Source organism: Crocuta crocuta, unplaced genomic scaffold (genome assembly GCF_008692635.1).
Source record: "Crocuta crocuta isolate KB4526 unplaced genomic scaffold, BGI_CrCroc_1.0 scaffold127, whole genome shotgun sequence".
In the NCBI taxonomy this organism is placed as follows: Eukaryota; Metazoa; Chordata; class Mammalia; order Carnivora; family Hyaenidae; genus Crocuta; species Crocuta crocuta.
This window is the reverse complement of record NW_027532008.1, coordinates 7,131,077-7,153,370: the sequence shown is the minus strand read 5'-3', so window position 1 is coordinate 7,153,370 and position 22,294 is coordinate 7,131,077. Positions and strand designations below refer to the sequence as shown.

Genomic DNA, 22,294 nt, shown 5'->3' with positions numbered 1-22,294 from the left:
GAAAGGCCTAGATTCTTCAAACAGACTGCTTATGTCAGAGGAAAAATTACCTAAATATACTTCATTAGTCATTAGAAAAATCACAAGAGAAGAAACTCACAGTTTAGAATCTTCTTTGGTCATGGAAGCAAATGTAAACATGAGTCCCCCGTGGGGGCACAGAAGAGCACTGTTTCCAACTGAAGACACGGGACTACATCTTGTGGGTTTTCTATTCAAACGAGACAAGGAGGGCCAACACTTCACTACGGCAATGACTTCAGATTTTTAAAGTAATTATTTTTAAGTCAGGCACACATTTAAAAGGATACTTGCTAAATAAATGTTTTCTTAAATTTAAAAGAAAGCTTTTAATATGTTAAAAAAAAAAGTGACCATCAATGATACCATGATCAGAATCCGTAACTTTTTTATTTTAATTTTTATTTATTATTTTCATTTTAAGAAGGCTCTACGCCCAACATGGGGCTTCAACTCACTGCTCGAAGAGTCACACGCTCTACCAACTGAGCCAGCCGGGTGCCCCTAGAATCCGCAATTTTTTTTAATGTCATTGGGATTTTGACATTTATTTTTAAAAGATAGAGTGTGGGCAGGGAGGGAGGGGGTCACGATCTGAAGCAGGTTCTGAGCTGTCAGCACAGAGCGCGACACAGGGCTTGAACCCACGAACTGTGAGATCATGACTTAAGCTGAAGTCGGATGCTTTAACTGACTTGAGCCACCCAGGTGCTCCTGGAATCCGTAATTCTTAATATTAAAATAAACAACAACAAAACGCAATAAAAAATGTTGGGTTCTACCTGACAAATTTCCGCCATTCCTCTACAAAGAACTGTGACACGATGTACAGGACCTCCGTACCCTGGAACAGACGCACACACAAGTGCCTGTTAGCTCAGTGCTAACCGAAATCCTTTAGGCAAAATGCTTTTTTCCATATACTGTGTTTCTCCTTCTTCAAGTTTTACAAATAAGATGTAAATACAGTCCTCTGCCAAGGAACCGTAAGCTAGAATAAACCCACTGATTAGACTACGTAACTATGAGAATCTGGGTTGTTCTGAAACAGTTCACTGAGAATTCGTCAAGAGCCTTAAAAAGGTAAGAATTCTATCCCTTGAATAGATGACCATCATACCTCTGGCCAGTTGCTGAGACATGGTCTGTTCTTGTCCTGGAACAAATTCGGAAGAGAAGTCTTTTGCTCATTTGCAATCATCTTATGTAAGGCTTCATTTTCTTCCCCTTCCCTTTCTAAAATCTGAAAAAGAGAATGAAGCAAAAAGCAATCAACCCCCTCCTGCTGGCAGCGCAGGACTTGCCTCCTCCCTCCCCCATCCCAAGTACAATGTCAGTTCTGAGAAGTGAGTCCAGGGAGGCGGCCCGCAATCCCCACAGATGCCAGCAACAACCTTCGGTACCTTGCACTGTGAGCAGCATTCTCTGTAACTTGGAAACTCAGGAGCCTTCGGAAAGTACTGCTGCAGTTTGCTCCAAGCCTCTTTAGAAACAAGCCGTCTTTCATTTTCAGATATGCATAGCTCCCCTGAGTTTAAAACAAACAAAAATATTTTGGGGAAAACAGCTTTAAAAGGTCAATATATACCCGTCAAAAGTCTACCTCCTATTGCATCAACTGCAGGAAAGTTTGTATGTACTCTCTTGTGTTTTCTGTAACTTGCTCCCTCTTTCCCTCATTTCAAAAATCTGTAGATTTCCTCTTTAAGGTCATTTAACTCTAAAGGTGGTAGCCTTTCCTGTATGTGCTTAGTCTGGGTCTGTGGTTGAAAAATCAGGGGGTAAAATCACATAGACGAGAGTCGGCCATGCACTTCCTATCTTCCTGCCAGTGAAGAAAGCAGTAAAAGGGGCTGCGGGGATCGTGGTGCCCCTGTGACGAGGCAGGGGTTATTCAGGAGGAATGCACCTCCACCTAGACTCAAATGCCACACTTGCCTACATGTTTTTTCTTTTCTTTTCTTTTTAATGTTTTAGAGAGGGCAAGTGAGAGGGAGGGGAAGAGGGACAGGGAGAGAGTGAATCCCAAATAGGCTTTCCACTGTCAGCCCAGAGCCCGACACAGGGCTTGAACCCATGACCCTCAAGTTCATGACCTGAGCTGAATTAACAGACGGAGTCACTTGAATGCCACTGTGGTTCCAATTTGTATTATTTGGCTGCTCTCAGCTGACACTTTAGTAAGCTGCGTTTATGTTTTTAAATGTAGTCATTACCCAAAAACACCTTTACGTTTTGAAAATGATACAATTGTTTCTACCCCCATAATGAAGAGTAATAAAGTCAGTGGCCTTTCTAAATACTGTATTATTGTTTTTTGCTTTACATATTCTACATAATAAACTGAGAATCAGAAAAATTGGTATAGTCACTGTAGGTTGTTTATAATGAAGCTGGGATATACCCCAGGTCTGTCCCATCCAAACCCCACAATTTCTAACACCTCAAAAAGCATATTCTTACCTTACACCGCTTACTGAGCTTTGAATACTCTCAAGAAAGGGTTACTTTGTATTAAAAAAAAAATTACCAGAGAAAATAGGTCACAATGCAAAAATTCACTTTCTGAGTAGGCTATTAAATTTCCTGAGGCTCTAAGATCCACCCCAACGTGTCTGTCCTCAGACACAACAGGAAATTTTAAGGTTAATTGGTTTATCAGATGTTAACAAAGTGCCTCTTTTTTGATGAAACATGATGCAGCCATAAAAAATATTACGGTAGAATTCCACAACTGATTTAGAAAAAACCCCAAGGCAGTTATAGTTTTAAAGTGGTTTCTTTCCTTTTTTCCAAAAAAGGACCAAAGAGGAAACATGCAGTATGTATATATGTACATGATATAGCACAGTGTGGTTCAGAAAAGTAGTGAATCAAGTAAACAATAATACAAACACAGAGACACTTTAATAGCATTTCATGTAACCATGGATGTGTTGCCCTTGTTTTAATAAGGGGCTATTTTTACTTAATGACTTAGTTTAATGCTGGATGGGTATAAAGAACAACCTAAATTTATTTAGAAGTCAGAAGAGTATTTGAAATCATTCATTTTGCTGCAGTTTAACTGGTCCCCCGTCTTCCTTATGTTTCTATACTTAGTTACAAATCATTTAAAAAACTGCCATGATGTAATATAGCTGGATAGGAATTATTATGAGGTCATAGACAACTTTTTTTAGACTTATATCCTGCAATAAGTAAGCTTCCAAAATGTGAAAGAAAGTCTATCAACTATATTCATTCTTGACCAAGATCTCCCAATACAGGACCAAACCAGTCATGACAGATTAAATTCACCAAATACACCTGGATGGCCTAATCCCCAAAGGTTCTTCTGATGAACACAGAAATCTAGCAGGAAACAGTGAGTTTACACATTGTGCATAAATATCCTCACCCCCAAAATCTAGTTCAAACTATAATAACTTCGGGGTATAGAACATCTGAAGAACTTATAAAAATAAAACAAAAAGCTGTCCACCTGCTAAGCAATCTGTATAATAAAAAAGGTTTAAGTTACAGGAAGGTTATCCAGTTAAACGAATATAAAATTAAATGGAAATGAACACTTCATACACAGAAAATATCTGCAATAAATACTGAACTCTATGGTAACAATCTCCTAATGGAGTATAATCTGGTGATTAATTCACATAAATCTCTCATGTATTAAATAGACACGGGGCTTTATAAACACATCAGGATTTTACTATACAGATATGCAAATTCAAAATAAGGACTTCCAGATAAAAATGACATTTATAATTGTACTTTCGGTGCCTCCTCAGATATCATTAAACCAGAGCAAAGGGCATTTTTTTAAAATTTGTAAAATCACGGTGATAAAGAGAACATAGAAGGAGAAATGCCAACAAAAATGTTTGAAGCTTAAGAGCAAATGGATGAGATGGAAGAAAAATTAATTTTAAAGTGGCAAAGGTGAGGAAGTACAGAACGGCCCCCACTGACCCAGTAACTAGAAGTACACAGAGGTACGGATGACATTACAAAACTGCAGAACAGACCAAAAGTCTCTGTTGTTTAGGAGGCAGTTAAAATTCTCAGCTCCCTTCCTCTCTGCCCTCCAGATAGAGCCCCTCTACCCGCAGAAGACCGCAGGCCTCCCTGAACATGCAGTGAGCAGCGGGCGGGCCCCTGCACTGGGGACAGAAAGTGCAGATGACTGCGGCCGTGAGCTGAGGTGGGACAAGTAAACGCTTCACATGGAAGGCAGAGACTCCCCAGCACGCTTCTCTCTTACAACCCAGAGCAGTGCTGGCCCAGTCAGCTCTGCCCGAGCATGAAAATGGAAAATGTTGATGGGGAAATCTGAGAACAGACACCAACACGGAGAACTCGCAGCACAACGGCCCGGCCACAGCATCCTAAGTGCGAAGCGCGTCACTGTCAGCCTCTGCCGCACACCCGGCATCCAGAGAGCATCTTGCATAGTCCACGATGTGGGGCCCACGCCAAGACAGGCCGGGGTGAGATGTCACAACAGTGGGGACAAACACCTTACAAGCTACCAGAAATGGATGGAAAAACACACCTATAAAGACTGGCTTTGGACACGCAGTACACTGAGAGAGCAATCCCTTCCTGGCTGTGCACAACTACCCTTCTAGTATGGTGACCTTGAGCAGGTGACCCTCACCTCTCTGTGCCTCAGTTTACTTATGCATCAGTATGACAGGTATGACAGTAATACTGACCTCTCAGGTCAGTTATAGAGATTAAAGGACTTAATACCTATACACTTACAAAAAGTCCTGGGCACATGGTACACATTCGATAAATGTCCACTATCATCTTACCACCACCACAGTTCAGGAAGTTTTATTATAAACCTAATGAGTGAAGTGGGTTTCTTTTTTTTTTTTGAGTGAAGTGGGTTTCTAAGGAAGGTATACACACCACCCCTGCACACCCTGGCATCAACGGACACGGTGCACTGACAAGCGAGGTCCACAAAAACAATCGTTGAGAACCATCCTTTTGAAGTATTAGGTAAAACAGGGATGCCTGGCTGGTTCAGTCAGTGCAGCATTTCACTCTTGATCACAGGGCTGTGGGTTCAAGGTCCCACACTGAGTGTAGAGCTTACTTTAAAAAATGGGGAGCACCTGGGTGGCTGTTAGTTAAGTGTGTGACTCTTAGTTTCAGCTCAGCTCATGTTCTCACAGTTTATGGGTTTGGGCCCTGCGTCAGGCTCTGCACTGGTGGAGACTGCCTGGGATTCTCTCTTTGTCTCTGCCCCTCCCCAGCTCATGCTCTCTCTCTCAAAATAAATAAGCTTTAAATAAACGATAAAATACAAGATAATGTACAGAAACAAAACACCACTGAGTTGAGATCAAGCTGAAGATCTAAAAAAAAAACCACCCCAGCTCTTGTGCTCAACTTCTGCTCAAGAGTGCAGCCCAAGTCCTGAAATCACATTCAGGCTTGCCATACTTTCTGTCAAACCTGTAATACTGACATGACAAGATGAGACAAGAGGTGGGAAGACAGAGCAAAAGTCGGTGAGCTAAGGATTAAGATGACATCCTACTTCTGACACATTTTCCAGCAGCTAGGCACCACTAAGCAGGAAAGTAGCATTGTGCCACAGAATCCTCAACTCTCAGAGGGGAGGCAATTACCCCACTGTCCACACCCAAGCTCCGATGGTTTAAAAAAAAACAAAACAAAAAAAACAAAACCTGATATCAAAGCAGGAGGAGAAGAACTGATCTACTCTTGGCTATTCACCTTACCTTTTTCTACTCGGGCCGTCAAGCGCTCCAGAGGGCATGTCTACTCCACATGTGCGTTTCCCAGTGTAAGGGGGAGCAAGATGGGAGGCAGGGTGGGTGAGGTGACAGGAAAGATAGACAGGTTTGCAACCCATAGCCCGTAAACACCCGGATCCACATCCCATGACGATACCCTCTCCGGGTCATATGGCCCGTAAATGAGTGAGCTCAGCCACTCAGCTAGGAAGATAAAGCACCGTGTGGTCACAGTCAGCAAGATCAGCATGTCAGGTACCACTCTTGCGACAAGTACTGTCATGACTGTCCTCAAGGGTCTTGATACAAAAGCACTAGGGTGCATGAGGGTAAGTATGAGATTATCATGCACCAGTTCGCAATGAACTAATGAAATAAGAACTGGATATGGTTAGGGGGTTCCTGGTGGCTCAGTTAGTTAAGCAGCTAACTTCATCTCGGGTCATGATCTCACAGTTCATGAGTTCAAGCCCTGTATCAGCTCATTGCTCACAGCTCAGAGCCTGGAGCCTGCTTCAGAATCTGGGTCTCCTTCTCTCTCTCTGTCCCTCCCCAGCTTGAGCTTGGGCTCTGTCTCTCTCTGCATCTCAATAAATAAATTAAAACAGTAAAAAAAAAAAAAAAAAAAAAAATAGATACAGTTAGAAATGAGAGGGGAGGTAGCGGACTTATGCAGTAAGTGGGTCTGAGAAGTGTATGCCTCTTTGATGTTCAGAAAGCTAACAGATGGGGAAACTATGTGGCACATGAAATGAGTCCCTGCAAAAAGTTACTTATTAGAAGTGAGCGCTCACTAAGACCAAGTAAGAAATATATATTCAAATACGCAGGATTGATAAAAACTTGGAAATTATTAAGAGAACATCGGACACAGTAGCCAGGCAATGGATACCTAAGATACGAAACCAGACATAGCCTTCCTAAGCAGTATGTGAATTTTGTTCTGAAAGTATTCAAGTCAAAGACTCCCAGTCATGGGGTATAATGGAGATTCTTGCCTTCAAACTCAGAAGGTCCTTCAATTTGACAAGGGACAGACGTTCTTTTCTAAATATGGCAAAATCCTATTTTGCATTTTTTTAAAACAATTTTTGCAAGGAAAGACGATAGGGGAGAGGCACTGGCATGAAAGCAGGCCGTAAAAAGTTAACTGGGAAAAAGGACAGAAGAACAGAAACATCAAAAATCAAGCAGATTAGAAAAGGCCAGCTAGTCCACCGGGGCAGCCATGCCAGGGCCTGCTCCCTCGGAACCCAGGGCAAACACTTAACAAAGTATCCATGATACACTACAGTCAGACTAACAACACAAGACGTAAGCTTCTGGGGGGCCCGGGTGGCTTGGCCAGCCGGCTCAGGGAACGATCTTGTGGTTCATGAATTCAAGCCCCACGTCGGGCTCTGTGCTGCTTCAGATCCTATGTTTCCCCCTCTCTCTGACCCTCCCCTGCTCACACTCGCTCTCAAAAATAAAACAAAAAAAAAAAAAAAAAGAGAGAGGTCAGCTTCTGGCTTACCATGTGGGCACAGAATGTCTTCATTAAAATTTAATTCCTCCTCCTCTTCTTTCCTTTCTTCTTTTGATTCATCTAATCAAAAGAAACATAATAATCATTCTAGCTGTTATATCTGAAGGTCAAAGAAGCAGTGCCACTGTGCACAATTATGAACAAAGAAAACTTAAAACATTCTAAAAATCAGACCCAAGCGATTCGTATATGGTTATGCTAGGAAGCGTTATGTTTCTTTCCCTTAAAAGGAAAGAAAAATATCTGAATGACAGTTTTACTTTTTAAAGATTTAGATTATGCAAGAAAATGTTCTTTTTTTTCTAATTGGAAAATACTTTACATCTCCTTCCATTAATTCTAGTCAAGCTATTCAGAATACAGGATCTTAGACCAAGTTAATCATCTACATGTCATGTTATTTTCACCTACCTATTCTTTTAAGGGTTGAACAAAAAAACCTAGAAAAGGCTAATGAGAAATAAGGACTTAACCTTTAATGTCAAAAAGAACTACGCTTTTCCTGTTAACATTTCTCTTCCAATATCTGCTTTTCCTATGTGTCTGCACTGTGTCGCCATGAATTTATACTTGTGTGCATACCAGGAACACAATCAAATAAAATAAGTCTTAAGCATAAGGAGATTAGAATAGCTATGTAGGGGCTTTAGTTTATGTTAAGTACACATTTTTAATACACTCAGGATTATACGTAAAGAATATTTACTAATCATTAAAAAGCTCAAGTGGAGGGGCACCTGCTTGGTTCAGCTGCTCAAGCATCTAGGTCCCAGGGTCGGGTGATCAAGCATGCAGCCTACGTGGGATTCTGTCTCCCTGTCTGCCCCCCTCCCCCAGTTGAGTACGTGTATGCGATTTCTCTCTCAAGTCAGTAACAAATGAAAAAGAAAGGACACTGACCAGGTAACTGTCACCTCACGCTGTCACATACACAAACACAATGAACTTCTCAAATAAATACCCATGGTTAATCTCAATGGTAATTTTGAAAGGCACAGCCTTGACACTGCTAGATCATTTTTCGTCTATCAGACTAGTTAAAAACTGATGGGAATGGTATACTCTATGCTGACAAAAGCACCGAAAACCAAGCCCCCAATATACTTTCTGGAGAAATTTGCCAATACGTGTCAGTACATGGCAGACATATGCGGGTATGCTGTGGTATAGTTTATGACGACCACCGACACAACAGTTTATAACATTACCTTTATTTAAGGTGTTGCCGTTCATCTTCCCGTTGCTTTGGTCGACGTCCCCATCTTGCTCATCTAACTGTTCGAGAGCCAGCTGGCGCCAGCTGCGCAAGGAAGACTTCCCCACCCAAAATCCGTCGCTGCTGTGGAACAAAGACCAGGTAACATCATGCAAGCAGTACTTCTGACGCCTCCAGCCCTTTCTTTACTTGCAAAGGCCACAACTAGAATGAATTACTAACATTCAAAATCTGTTGTTGTCCACACGATTTTTAGCCCACTCCTGCGTTCTGGCCATTTCTCCTCTTCACTACGGAATAGCACAGATTCCGGATTCTGGTTCCATCCCCAACCCTGCCTGGCTTCCTCAGTTACTTTCACGCCCAACACAACTCCGCTGGCTATTCTCTTTCACGTGACTAGTGTTCACAACTACAGAGAGCTGTGCCTTCAGGGACACCTGCAGGTGCTCACACACATCCACCTCTACATACAAACACACATTTAAGGACCGTTTACAGAATAATAAAAAAAATACTGAATAATCTTTATTTGGAAAACATACACCTTAAATTAAACCCAGACATAGTAAGGGCCATTCTAAATGCCACCTGACTTTGCTGGTTTCTGGGTGCAGGATACTCTGTGGAGTGGTGCTCAACATACTCCAAGTACCCTGGGTATCTGACAAGGGTGCTCCAAGGGGGACCATGTGTTAATTCACATCATGTTCTCTAAAGGGGGAGACCCCAGGCCTGCCAGGAGTCCTGATAATTCCACCCCCGAATACACACCAGCACACCGCTTGGTTTGGTCAGACGGCAGATCCACACCTCTGCTTCTACTTTTCTAACAGAGGGTGTACAGTCACAAAGGCCGTGTGACCCGGCTTTCTTCATCTTTGCCACAGCGGCAATCACTGCGAGATTTAATCTGGCCGTCAACCACTGCATCACTCTTTCTTTGAAAAATCCTAACTGCTGTTGTCTCTGAGAAGCCATTTCGTTATTACTTCTTACAGCTCTTTCAGTTTGTCATGAACACCATGCACTGTGTAACATACCCCTTCACTGTTGCTTTGAGCAGATTATTAACAGTTTTATAATCTTCATTTAGTTGATTCTTCAGACGTAACACACGACAGCGTTCTACCACACACTCCTTACACAGGGCTTTCACTAGAGGGAATGAAAGGAAATGGTTCACTCACATATTAAGTTCCTGTTAGGTGTCAGTACTTCACAGAAGACAGATTTCTAAACCAAAGTCACATGTTTTGACAGCAGAGCAAATTAGTATATATCCTACATCACTTAGGTGATAGAGTTTTCAAAACATCAATATTGTTCTATACATAAAGAACAACGAGAGATGAAATGTTATCTTACGCTACAACTACCTAAGCCATCTACTACTTTCAAGACTTGGATGCATATTTTACAAGACTGTAGTTAAATAATGGGGGCTCTAAGGCTGAGGGGCGCAGAGGAGCGTCAATATATCTGACAACTATAAATGTAATGTTAAATGACAGCTTCATGGGGGTATGAAATATTGGAACACTTCAAAGCACAGAACACTAAAGGGAAAAGCACCACCAAGGCCCCAAACTCACAGCTGTAGGAATCATATGAAATGTGATTTCTTTTTTTTGTTTTGTTTTTAGTTTATTTACTTTGAAGGGGGTGGAGAGGGGCAGAGAGAGAGAGAGAGAGAGAGAGAGAGAGAGAGAGAGACCCAAGCAAGCCCTGCACTCTCAGTGCAGAGCCCAAAGTGGGGTTCAAGTGAGCCACCCAGAGACACCTGAACTGTGATTCTCTGGGAGATCTAATCACTGTTTAGTTCACCGATTGTGAAACAAAAAACTGGGAAAGCAAAACTCCAGATGTGTACAAGAGGTCTGAATCTTGCAGTTAAATGCGTTTTTATGCAGTAAGTTGTACACAATCAGAAAACAGCATTTAATTCAGGAGAAAGGGGGAGGGTGGTCACACAATTTTGGCCTTGTGTTGCCAGTTTCTCTTTAGAAAGGAAAGTGTTTTGAGGAGAGACGGATCAGAAGCAAACAGACTACGGATACTATGTGGTTATACATCCAAGGTAGCATCAAACAGCTTCTATTCATAAGCTAAGTGAACAATTTACAAAAGTGAAAGTAGAAGTTGTGCAAACCACCAGACCAAGGTTCAAGTACTTTGAAGAGTACTGTACAAACTAATACAATACTATCACATGGTTTCTTCAAAAGGGAAATTCTGTCTTTGAGTGGGCAAAATCCACCATCAAAACTCAAAGAAAAGTGTCAGGTTCTTTTCTAGCATTATAAATATGCGAGGTCTAGGAGCACCTGAGTGGCTCCGTTGGTTAAGTGTCCAACTCTTGGTCTTGGCTCAAGTCATGATCTCACGGTTTGTGAGTTCGAGCCCTTTGTCAGGCTCTGTGCTGCCAGCAGGAAGCCTACTTGAGATTCTCTCTCTCTGCCCCTCCCCTGTTTGTGCACTTGGTCTCTCTCAAACATAAATAAACCATAAAAATAAAATAAACTTATGAGGTCTAATGCTGTATAACTTCTCTGATTAGGAAACCCTTTCTGCAAAGTATAAGGAACATCCAGTCTGGCTGTCACAGTTTGGGTCAGATGATTAGAGACCACAGATGAGGACTTAATGGATTACTTTTTCGGCAGAGAAAACACCTCGAATTACCAGTTAGTCTTGGTCCTCCTCCATATCTACTATAGAAGATGTCAGCCGCATATTCAGATATTCTTTTCATAATTGATATCTTATCAGGATGAAGCTTGTCATGGGAACACAGGCAAGCGTGATTATCGATAGGCTTGGTGGGTGTCGATTCATCCAACCATTTCTGTAGCCACTCGAGAGAGACAAATTCATAGGGCTCTGAGGAAGAAAGCAAAAGAAAGCATCTATGTATTTTTACAGCTTTTTAACTAAGGGATATTCATTTTCCTCAAAATACAATACAAACTCTGTCCAAAGTTAGCAGAATCAGAAGAATCATTATTCAGGGAAAATGCTTTGAGGAGTAGGACGTAAAACTCCATTTAACTAACCCTCTTCTAGGTCAAGGAGCTGTGCACAATAGGAGATTGCACGGTTCCCTATGAGAGAGGCTGGTATTATTAACCACATTCTACAAAAGAGGCATCCACAGAGAGAAGTGTCTTGCTTGATAGCACAGCAGAGCTCTGACAGGACACCCATGATTGTTGCCTATAAGCCGCGCTCCGCACATCGGCTTGTAAATCGTATAACCTCATTCCCTACCATGTTCATTTCATAAATGATTGTCATAAACACTTTTCACAAATATGTGAAATACATCTGGAAATGAAAATAAAAAGGCTGAGTTCGAAGTTAGAAAATAACCTCAAAAAAAAATTTTTTTTAACAAGTTAACCTCATCAGCTGTAACCACACTTTTATAAGCCAGTTTTTACCACTGAACTTTTTTCTTCATCCAAGGATACTGGTGTCAATTAAAACGTATTTGATTTGCCCACCCAATCCATATCAGGAGCTATTTGTTATATAATGTATATCAAGAAAGTAAGCTATTTTCTACAAATTTCAGTATGAATTACTAGATTTGAATTGATATCAACTCTGATGTTGCAAAAATTTAGACAAAACCAAACCACCTCAAAAGGAGTTTTCATTTGGGAAAACAGAGTCCCAGAGTTCCCTAAAAGTCAAAATTAAAGACAAAGGGCCAGCTTTGATTACTTACAAAGATCTCCAGTGAGTCCCAGCATAAAACATAGAAGAAAACATACAGAGATTGAATTTACGTAATTGTATTATGTACTACTTCTGATGAGATCTGAGGGATAGACAATTCAATGCAAAGCCCGTTTTGACCAACTGTGTACTTCTCTTAGAGTTAGTGACAAGTCTAGAAAACTACTTTCCATTTTAAGTTCAGTGTGAAAACACTTCCATTTTTACAAAAACAAAATTCAGCATGACCACTCCCGTATTTGTTCTAAGACTATACACATCGTCAACTGAGAGCCTTCTGAGGGATCGGTCAGCCCTAATGCAGCTGCAGAGAAAGAGCTCATGACTGCCAAGTTGAGACCAAGGTCTAATCCAAGTTCTGCCACCAAGAAACTGAACTTGAGCAAGTCACTTAAACTCTCTATGCTTCAGGTCTTTTATTTGTAAAATGAAGGTAATAATACCTGCCTTCTACCTACCTCACAGGGATGTTGTTGAATGTAAAAGATAAGATATGTGAAGCATTTTGAGCTTTTTGGAAGAAAAGAGATATAGAAAAGTTAATCATACATTCACACAATATATAAAGAGGAGACCGTAAGATTCAGTATAGGTAACATGACTGTGGCACTCTACAATATATAATGGTAACGGCTAATTAAATTCAAAATACCTCCAATTTTATTTGGCATCTATCGAATTTAATCTGCCAGGGACAGAGTACGCCGGTTATCTTAAGAATGCAAAGACAAATGATCTCTGTCCAAGAAAGCAAAATGAAAGTCTTAGCATATCTAATCTTTTCTCAAATACAATCACATAGCTTAAAATTTTTATTAATCTGAAGGCCATCAAAGGAGGGGAAACTGAACTGTGTGACACAGAGTAATATTCAACAACTATTCACCAGGTGTTCTCATTTCCCCAGTGCTGGGGAGGGAAGAGCAGACAATACCCACTACTGCTAACGGGAAACAGAAGCCGTAAGGATCCTGACTCTCACAAGAAAAGGAGTCCAGGAAGTACACAAAGCACTCCATGCTGAGGGCCGTCTGCTGGAATTGAAAGCCCAGGGTGGCTGTAACCCGGACCCATGATAACATTGTGGCTCACAGGCGGTCTGTGTGAGACTGTTTTCCTATCCCCTACTAGAACCCACCGGAAAACTTCCAAGTGAAGGTTATCGTTTTGGTTTTGAGCAGTTACAAATGAATTAAAACTAAGACATGAAGATCAGAAAAATCACATCTGATTTTATAGTAAGAGGAGGAAGGAAGAGAGCAGAGAGCGGCTCTGGGTTCTGATGGGATTCCCTTATTAATTGTACTGCTCTTCTAGACTCAGGGCGCGAGTTTTAGCGTGCTGTAGGAGCCATGGAGTGAAGAGGGACTGAGGTTCTCACAGCGCAGTCTCTCTTTCCATTGTCAATCTCCATTACTATAAGGAGTTGTATTAATCTCTGCCAAGAGTGTCCCAGAGAATCAGGGACGAGTTCACATCTCAAGAGTTAAGGCAGATCTGCTTCTGGGAAGTTTTTAAACCACTGACGTTTCTGTCCTAGAGAAAGACTCATGGCAGGTCCTCCCTGATTTGTGGCCCAGCAGCCACCACAGGACTGTCTCCCCAAGGCATGAGTAATCAAGCACCAGGGAGGGACGCGCACTCTCATCAGTGAGGGGGAAATACTGAACCGTATGGTGTATCACCACTTCAGCGAACAGGAAAGCTTGTTACAGTATTACCCAAAGGGAAACGCACATTTTGGTTAAAGTTATGGGAATTATAAAAGTCTACAAAGACTGTGGCATCAAAAATATTTGCAACACTTCACCTAGAGATGATTTACCATTATTTAGAGATAGTTTATTTAAATTTCACAAAAAAGGGCCAAAGTGTTTGTGATCCTAATGAGACACATATTTTAGAACGAGAGACTCTCCTTTTATATAAATGTTCACAAAGACGGGTATGAGTTAGAAAACACCTCGCAAGGACTTGGATTGGCAGCACAAACCACGGTCATCTGTTTTTGGACTTTTCAACACTTAACACGACACAGATTTTCTACTCTGTATGTTTACTGCAAATGGGAGGGGAAAAGCTCCTAACTGGTAAAAGTATTAGTAACAGCGAGATATTCTAAGAACACAAGAACAGTTTCTTCTAGGCTGAGAGCAGCGAGGCGATGCACAAGTATGTGCTAACCAGACACATCACATCTTTGGACAATGTCGTTTTTCAGAGAGTGGTTCAAAACTGCATTTTACGTTAGATGCAGTTAAGTCCCTTTCTCTTGTCCAGGGAATGCAGGAAACTAAGAAAACAGTTCAAAAAACAGATTTCTAGGTCTCAACTCTTTGCATAAATTTAGGGATCTGAATCATATTCATGTCCAAACCACTTCCAGTAATATTAAGGTCAGTCTCATTCTTTAGAGTAATCCCAACCCTTGGGACAGAGACAAATGCATTATTTAAAAAAAAAAAAAAAAAAAAAAAAAGGTCAGAATCATATTAAAATTGGTTTAGAAAGAACTCTTCAGAGTTACTCTTACAGGGTTAGCAATTTATATTCATCTTTTGTTTAAAATTATACCAGTAATGGAAAAATAAGATGTCAAAAACACAAAACCACAAGTACAATTATACTTGAGTATTTATTTTCAGATATCAGAATTAAATTTCCCCTCTTTACGTAGGAATTGGACATGGGGAAGTCCGTCTATGAAACGACAAAGACACATCACTACCAATGGCACTGTAGCCTTAAAAAGTTGGGATTTTCTTTCTAAGGCACTAGGTAAACTTGAATAAACATACACGGTAAAGGAATGAGCTGGGTTATATGTGGGATAATTCTTAAGAAATTAGGGGTCAGCAGAAAGCTCTCCTATTCTTAGTGTATTATTTGATATTAAACTTCAAATCAGTGTAATAGTATCATAAAAAATAGTACAGAGAAAAGACTGCCTGTGAAGACTGTCAGGGCAGTGAGTTGCTTCCATAACCCAATCAGATTTTTATTTAAGAACAAATTAATATCTCACAAAATAGAAATACCTGTAAGACTCATACATATGCAGAATGCTGACCTAAACCTTATAATTTGTTAAGAGCTTCCCATTCTGAAAAGTACATGATAGTGAAAACTACATGGAATGCTATGCACCAAATTATTGCTGGTTTACATAGTAATTTTATAGTGCTTAAGCTGGTGGTAGTGGGTTATGGGAAAGGGTAGGGGAAAGTCTGCTCAAATACATGTGTGAACACGAAAGAAACAAGGCACAAAATGGCAGCAGTGCTGTCCCAGAATATCTTACAGACCAGCTCCAGCAGGTAACCTTTGGTACAGCTCCTTAACCTCTTCGTGTTTTGCTTTTCCTTTATCCACACTTTGCTTACGCATCTCAGCCATTTCAATACACCACTCCTCAAACTTGGAATTATCTCGATCTACCAGCTCTTGAAGAAAGGCTATTTGAAACAGAAAGACAAAAACTAATGTTTTCACGTTTTCAAAGACACAGAACCATGCCAATCTCTAAATTGTATCCAAATACTGGTTAGGATTCTAGCGGCAACTTCCTACTGCGGTCTAACTTTCTGTAAGAAATCTATAACCTGAAGACAAAAGTAAAACTGGAAACAGTCACTAGAATGATACTAGGTAATTCCCAATCTGCTTCTCTATGACTTTTCCAGACAACTGGAGCCATCAAATGGCTCACAAATACTGCTTCAAAACAGATGATGCCACAGACCACAGTCTAGTAGTAGGTAAGATGACAATTTAAGACTGCCCTGAGGCCTATAGCAACTCTTCCCCACCCCCCACCCCCTTTTTAATTAAGTAAGCTCTAAGACCATGCCCATGGTGTGGCTTCAACTCATGACCCTGAGATCAAGAGTTGCATACTCTACCAAGTGAGCCAGCCTGGCACCTTGCTAAGTAGGTAAAACCTACTTGCATGCTTTATAAATTAAGCCAAATGGCTCCTTAAATACAGGTTTTCCTTACCTATAGAATTTTTTTTAATTGTTTTTGGTTTTCTTGGGGAAGGGTGGGGTCAGTGGAATAGTTCTGTTAAAAGCTCTAAGCTCCTTTATTCTTTGGGTGCTTGGGTAGCTCAGTTAAGCCTCTGAGTCTTGATTTCATCTCAGGTCACAACCTCGGGGTTCCTGAAATTGAGCCCCATGTTGGGCCTGGGATTCTCTCTCTCTCTCTCTCTCTCTCCCCTGCCCGCCCTTCTCTGTCTGGCTCTCCTCCACTCGCGTGCACTCACTCTCATTCTTGCTCTCTCAAAATAAACTTTTTTTTTAATGGTGCCTTTATTTTTAAAAACTCACTACTTTATTTTTTTAAGACTTTATTATGGGGGCAGCTTGGTGGCTCAGTCGGTTAAGCGTCTGACTTTGGCTCAGGTCATGATCTCGTGGGTCGAGCCGCAGGTTGAGCTTCTGCTGTCAGCACAGAGCCCACTTCACATTTATAATAACCTATTTTTTTTTTTAATTAAAAAAAAAAATAGGTTATTATAAATGTGAAGTGGGCTCTGTGCTGACAGCAGAAGCTCAACCTGGGGCTCGACCCACGAGATCATGACCTGAGCCAAAGTCAGATATTGAACCGACTGAGCCACTCGGGTGCCCTGAGATTTTATTACTTTTAAGTAATCTCTACACCCCATATGGGGCTCAAACCCACCACCCATGAGATCAAGAGTCACACACTCCACCAAATGAGCCAGACAGGCACCCCAAAAATTCACTACTTTAATGCAAATTTGGGATATTTACTTCCACTGACATTTACTATCTGTAATCAACCTATCTTATTAAATTAAAGCAGTTAAGTTTTTTTTTTTTCTTAAATGTTTTATTTATTTCTAGGAGACAGAGAGAGAGACAGCGTGAGCAGGGGAGGGTCAGAGAGAGAGGGAGTCACAGACTGAAACAGGCTCCAGGCTCTGAGCTGGCAGTCAGCACAGAGCCTGACGCGGGGCTTGAACCCACGAACCGCGAGATCATGACCTAAGTGAAAGTCGGACGCTTAACCGACTAAGCCACCCAGGCTCCCCAGTAAGTTCTTTTTACTTTTGTAATTATCTGTAAATGTTTTATTTATTCTAGAGAGAGAGTGTGAGCAGGGGAGGGACAGAGAGGGAGGGGAACAGAAGATTCGAAGAGGGCTCTGTGCGGAGAGAGCGAGCTTGACGTGGGGCTTGAGCTCACAAACTGTGAGATCATGACCCGAGCCGAAGTCAGACACTCAAACGACCTTGTCACCGACCTGTGAACACAGTATTCTAACATATTTGCCTTACGTGACTCTGGAAAACTGCTTACCTGGTACCTGAACAATTGTGTTGGGTTTCTCTTGAGTTTGTAGTCTATACACCAACATGTACGCATTTCGAGAGCAGTGAGTTCCTTTGCCACACTTGGGTTTACGTGTCTGGGACTTAGAAGGCTCTGCTGAGGTTGAGAAATAAAAGATAACTAAATTAGAATGCTTCTAGTATATTCATTCTTTTGCAGCGGGGGGAAGAGGGAGGACCATAGAAAATAAATTTCTATAATACACATTCAAGATACTTTAGCAGGGATCTGAAACATTACAAGGCAACACAAATTCAGCATGCTCTTTAGATGCCTGAATATTAAACAGGCTTACTACCCTAAACCCCTTTGCCTGCCATATCCATTTTTAAAAGATAAGAAAGCACTACTTTTCACAAAGAAAAACCTGGAACCAAATAAAAGGTACTACTGCTATGAGTTTATTTTAAGGCTAATTTTAAATTATAAAATGAACCCAGGGGCGCCTAGGTAGCTCAGTCGGTAAAGGGTCCGACTCTTGATTTCAGCTTAGGTCATGATCATGCAGTTAGTGAGATCAACAGTGCAGAGCCTGCTTGGGACTCTCTCTCTCCCTCTCTCTCAGAATAAACAAACTTAAAAAGACTAAAAAAAAAAAAAAAAAACAATAGGGGCGCCTGGGGGGGCTCAGTTGGTTGGGCATCCAACTTCAGCTCAGGTCATGATCGCAGGGTGGGAGTTTGAGTCCCGTGTTGGGCTTGCTGCTGTTGGTGTGGAGTCTGCTTTGGATCCTCTGTACCCCCCCCCCCCCGCCCTTCCTCCACTCATGCACTCACTCTCTCTCAAAAATGGGTATTTTTTTAAAGGATTAAAAAATGAATAGGATAAATCCAGATTATGACAGAGAAAACACCGGTAGTTCCCAGAGTGGAGGAGGGCGGGCAAACGGGTGAAACAGGTGATGGGGATTAGGAAGTACACTGGCAGATGAGCGCTGAATGATGTATGGAATTGTTGAATCACTACATGTTAGCTGGAATTAAAATAAAAATTCAACAAAAAATTGTTTAAAAAATATATATAGATTTAACTGCCCAAAGAAATAAAACAGCCATGTTCAAAAAAGTAAAATGCTAATGAGCATAAAGATCAGCCACTAATCTCTACTATGAATTCAGTAGCATGGCAGTCATTCATGAGTATTCTGCATGGCAAGTAGATGACATGAAAGTGATGTGCAAACTGGTGCTCAGGACCCAGGGGTAACCTTCCGGCAGTATGAGATCGTGCTTACTTCTTAGGAAATCAAAGACCAGATCTCCACTTCACTATGTACTTCTGTAAAATCAAGCTACCTCAAAGCTGAGGTTTCACTGACGGTTTCCTCCTCTCCTTTCTCAGTCATCCCTCTCCCACTTTACAAAGGAAAGACATAACCCCACCCAGGGGTTTAAAGAAAATTCTCTGCCATGTCATTAAAATATGTGTTTATAACAAAATTTTGCTTTTTATTTGATTCAGGAGTTTTGTATAACATACTCTTATTGGATTGATCAATAATGTGGTGATATTTATAATTAAAAAAAAAAGGCTCGATCTTGAGTCAAGGGGAGGTGGGAGAGAGAAGGAAAGAGGGAGGAGGATGTTGGGGAATAAAGAGAAAAAAACTGAAAAAGTTCAATCTAAAAGAACTTTTACTATTTAGAGCTTTATGGTTAAAGAAATCTTAAGTTTATTCCATCAGAATAAAATTCTGCAGGTTCAGTTACAATGGAAATACTAGTATCAGAGAAAGGGGGAGGGTTAAAATTATCCTCCTAGGGGTGCCTGGGTGGCTCAGTCGGTTAAGTGTCTGACTTTGGCTCAGGTCATGATCTCCCGGTTCATGGGTTCGAGCCCTGTATCAGGCTCTGTGCTGACAGCTAGCTCAGAGCCTGGAGCCTGCTTCAGATTCTGTGTCTCCCTCTCTCTCTGACCCTCACCTGCTCATGCTGTCATCTCTCAAAAATAAATAAATGTTAAAAAAAAATTTTTTTTTAAATCCTCCTATAAGCAAAACCAATTCATGTGTCTCTGAGATAGTGGGTATTGACTCTGTTAATTAATTTCATTTGGATGCTCTTAAAAGTGATGTTCCAGCTTCACTAGGACAGAAATCACATTATTTGGAGTCACTTAAAATTACGATAAAAATGTCAGATTTTAAGGCGTGCAAGGAACACAAATTGGGTCAATATTCTTATAGAGAATACAGGAACAAAAACTTTGAAAGCCACCATTACAGTGAATTAAAAATGTCTGGAACATATATATAGTGAAGAGATGGTTGGGCATTTCTAACCCAAAAAGGTATTACAATTTAACATGTTTGATTCTTTGGATGGAATACAAAACAATTCAAAAGAGTTCATAATAGAATATAGGAGAAAATGACTCATGGAATGTAATGAACAAGGATTTTCTGTTTTTGATGAAAAGAAAACAACAGATGAAAGCTGTAATGTACGTTGCACACAGCAGCGAGGAGTATTAAAACACTGGAACAGAGGGGCGTCTCAGTGGCTCAGGTTAAGCATCTGACTTCAGCTCAGGTCATGATCTCACAGTTGTTGGGGTCGGGCTCTATGCTGAGAGCTCAGAGCCTGGAGCCTGCTCTGGATTGTGTCTCCCTCTCTCTCTCTGCCCCTCCCCTGCTCATGCTCTCTCTCTCTCTCAAAAACAAACAACAACAACAAAAACAAAAACATTGGAATGGAATCCTGATAGGTGTGGAATCTCTTTCTCTTGAACTATTCTAAAATTTAGGGCTACCTTTAAGTAGCAGATGAGGACAACCTTATCAATGCTTTTAATCCTACAATTCTCGGACTAAAAATGAAGATAAATCAAATAAACCTCAGAAAAAGAACAGTCAAATAAAACCAAGACATAATTATTCACAATTTAAAGCTACATCTCACTTTTGTTCCCAGAAAGAGTCTCACAATAAGAAAAATTACCGGCAAATGTTAAGACCTTGCCGGTAGTAAGTGTTACTAAGATAGGACGGGAGTAACGCTGCTGAGTATCTATAAACACCTAATTATTCTTTAAAAATAGAAAATCTCTCTCCGAATTATAATATGGTTGCCACTTAAATACCTGCAGAAAGATTTACCCATGTGTGCCGCGAAAGCTACCTCCAATGGTCATGCTCCTCCCTGCCATCTTGGGAAAGTGGTTCTGATCCATGAAGAACCGTGGAGGAGAGACCCGACCCCCCCATTCCCATTCCTTCTCTCTTATTTAGACCCCAGAGTCCAAACCTCATCCAAGAGTGGCGAAAAGGTCAGCCAAGATGGCCACTACCGGGAAAACGGCGCACTTCGTTAGGGAAGGCGCAGGTATTCTGGCCCAAGACAATGTACAGGATCACAGCTCCACAGTACGGATGCCACCGGCAGACCTCATCACTGCAAGATCGCAAGCAGCTTACTCCCCACAGGCAATGTGCCACACTCAGGGGAAGGTAGATACTTAACAGGGAGGAGCAGGCACTGTTCTCAGAGCCAAGGTCCCCTGCTAGAGTTATTTCTCCAAAGTATATCTCCCAACACAAAGAAAAGGACTACAAATCCTACTGCATTAAACTATTACTCATCATTTTAAGCTTACTAATCATTACACTCTCCCCATCCCACCCTGCCTCTTGCCCGCAATTAAACTGATAAAATATTTTGTCTTCAAACTGTACTGAAAACATTATGGAAACCATCTCTAGAGGGTTTTTTTTTTTTTTTAATTCAGGCATTGCTAACAAAAGATGTTCAGAGATTTTACGTGTGTTTAAGAAATGCAAATATCCTTAATAACCCATACGAATCTTGGGCCATAAAAATTTATCAAAATATTTCCAGTAAAAAAAAATTTATATTTTAAAAGGGCACTCACAACTTAAAGGTTTTACCTAGATCTTCCTCAATCCCTAGTTGTAATTTCTTCCCCTCCATCTTTTCTATGTCTTCGTCATTAAATTTATACCATTCACCGGACTGTGGATCTTTCACGTGGGCAATGTAGTGGCCAGAATAAGCACTCACTCCTCTGTGTATAAGGACTGCACTCAGTTCATACACATAGGACCCACCTGGAAAGAGAAAGGGAGAAAGTAAAAGACATTTTGGAGAACAACATCTCTTCTTATATCCTGAGTCTTAGCTGTAATGATTCAAGTTGTTTTCATTGCTGACAGAATTCAAAACATGTCACTTAAGATTTACAAAAAAAGTTAGTTTTACAAAGTAACGTAGTAGATGCTGTCACTGTATTAACTCCATTTCCCCTGCAAAATATACAGATGCACCGTGGGCACCCAGGTCGGGGTTACAAAGCTATTCTGTAGTATACTCGGCTATTCTGCATGAACTGGCTCAGCTATATACTTACCAAGAATCACGTAATCATATTCTTGTCACAAAATTACTAATACCAGCTAATGAGCTGGGAGTGTGAAATTAAAAATGTGTCATTAACACCTTTCTCTAACGTTAAACCTCCTAAAACTTATTGTAGTGGCACCTGGGTATCTCAGTTGGGAAAGCGTTTGTGACTCCTGATTTCAGCTCAGGTCACCTCAGGGTTTCATGAGTTCTGCGTGGAGCCTGCTTAGGATTCTCTCTCTGCCCCTCCCTCCGCTCATGCTCTGTCTCTCTCAAAATAAACATTTTTT

At 41.0% G+C, this 22,294-nt stretch overlaps 1 protein-coding gene across 5 annotated transcripts in view; it reads right to left on the bottom strand.

Moving 5' to 3' along the window:
- USP48 (ubiquitin specific peptidase 48) overlaps positions 1–22,294 on the bottom strand; it is an 87,446-nt gene that overhangs the window by 23,676 nt on the left and 41,476 nt on the right. For 2 of the 5 annotated variants that reach the window (XM_077775635.1, XM_077775633.1), the window contains exons 10-20: positions 21,533–21,712; positions 17,614–17,742; positions 15,592–15,741; positions 11,228–11,425; positions 9,586–9,700; positions 8,535–8,665; positions 7,315–7,386; positions 1,425–1,549; positions 1,142–1,264; positions 804–865; positions 101–211 (exon numbers count right to left, since the gene is read on the bottom strand). In XM_077775635.1, coding sequence (XP_077631761.1) covers positions 101–211; positions 804–865; positions 1,142–1,264; positions 1,425–1,549; positions 7,315–7,386; positions 8,535–8,665; positions 9,586–9,700; positions 11,228–11,425; positions 15,592–15,741; positions 17,614–17,742; positions 21,533–21,712 — 1,396 coding nt within the window. The remainder of the gene's footprint in view (positions 1–100; positions 212–803; positions 866–1,141; positions 1,265–1,424; positions 1,550–7,314; positions 7,387–8,534; positions 8,666–9,585; positions 9,701–11,227; positions 11,426–15,591; positions 15,742–17,613; positions 17,743–21,532; positions 21,713–22,294) is intronic. The other 3 variants (XM_077775634.1, XM_077775636.1, XM_077775637.1) reach the window with 3 other exon arrangements.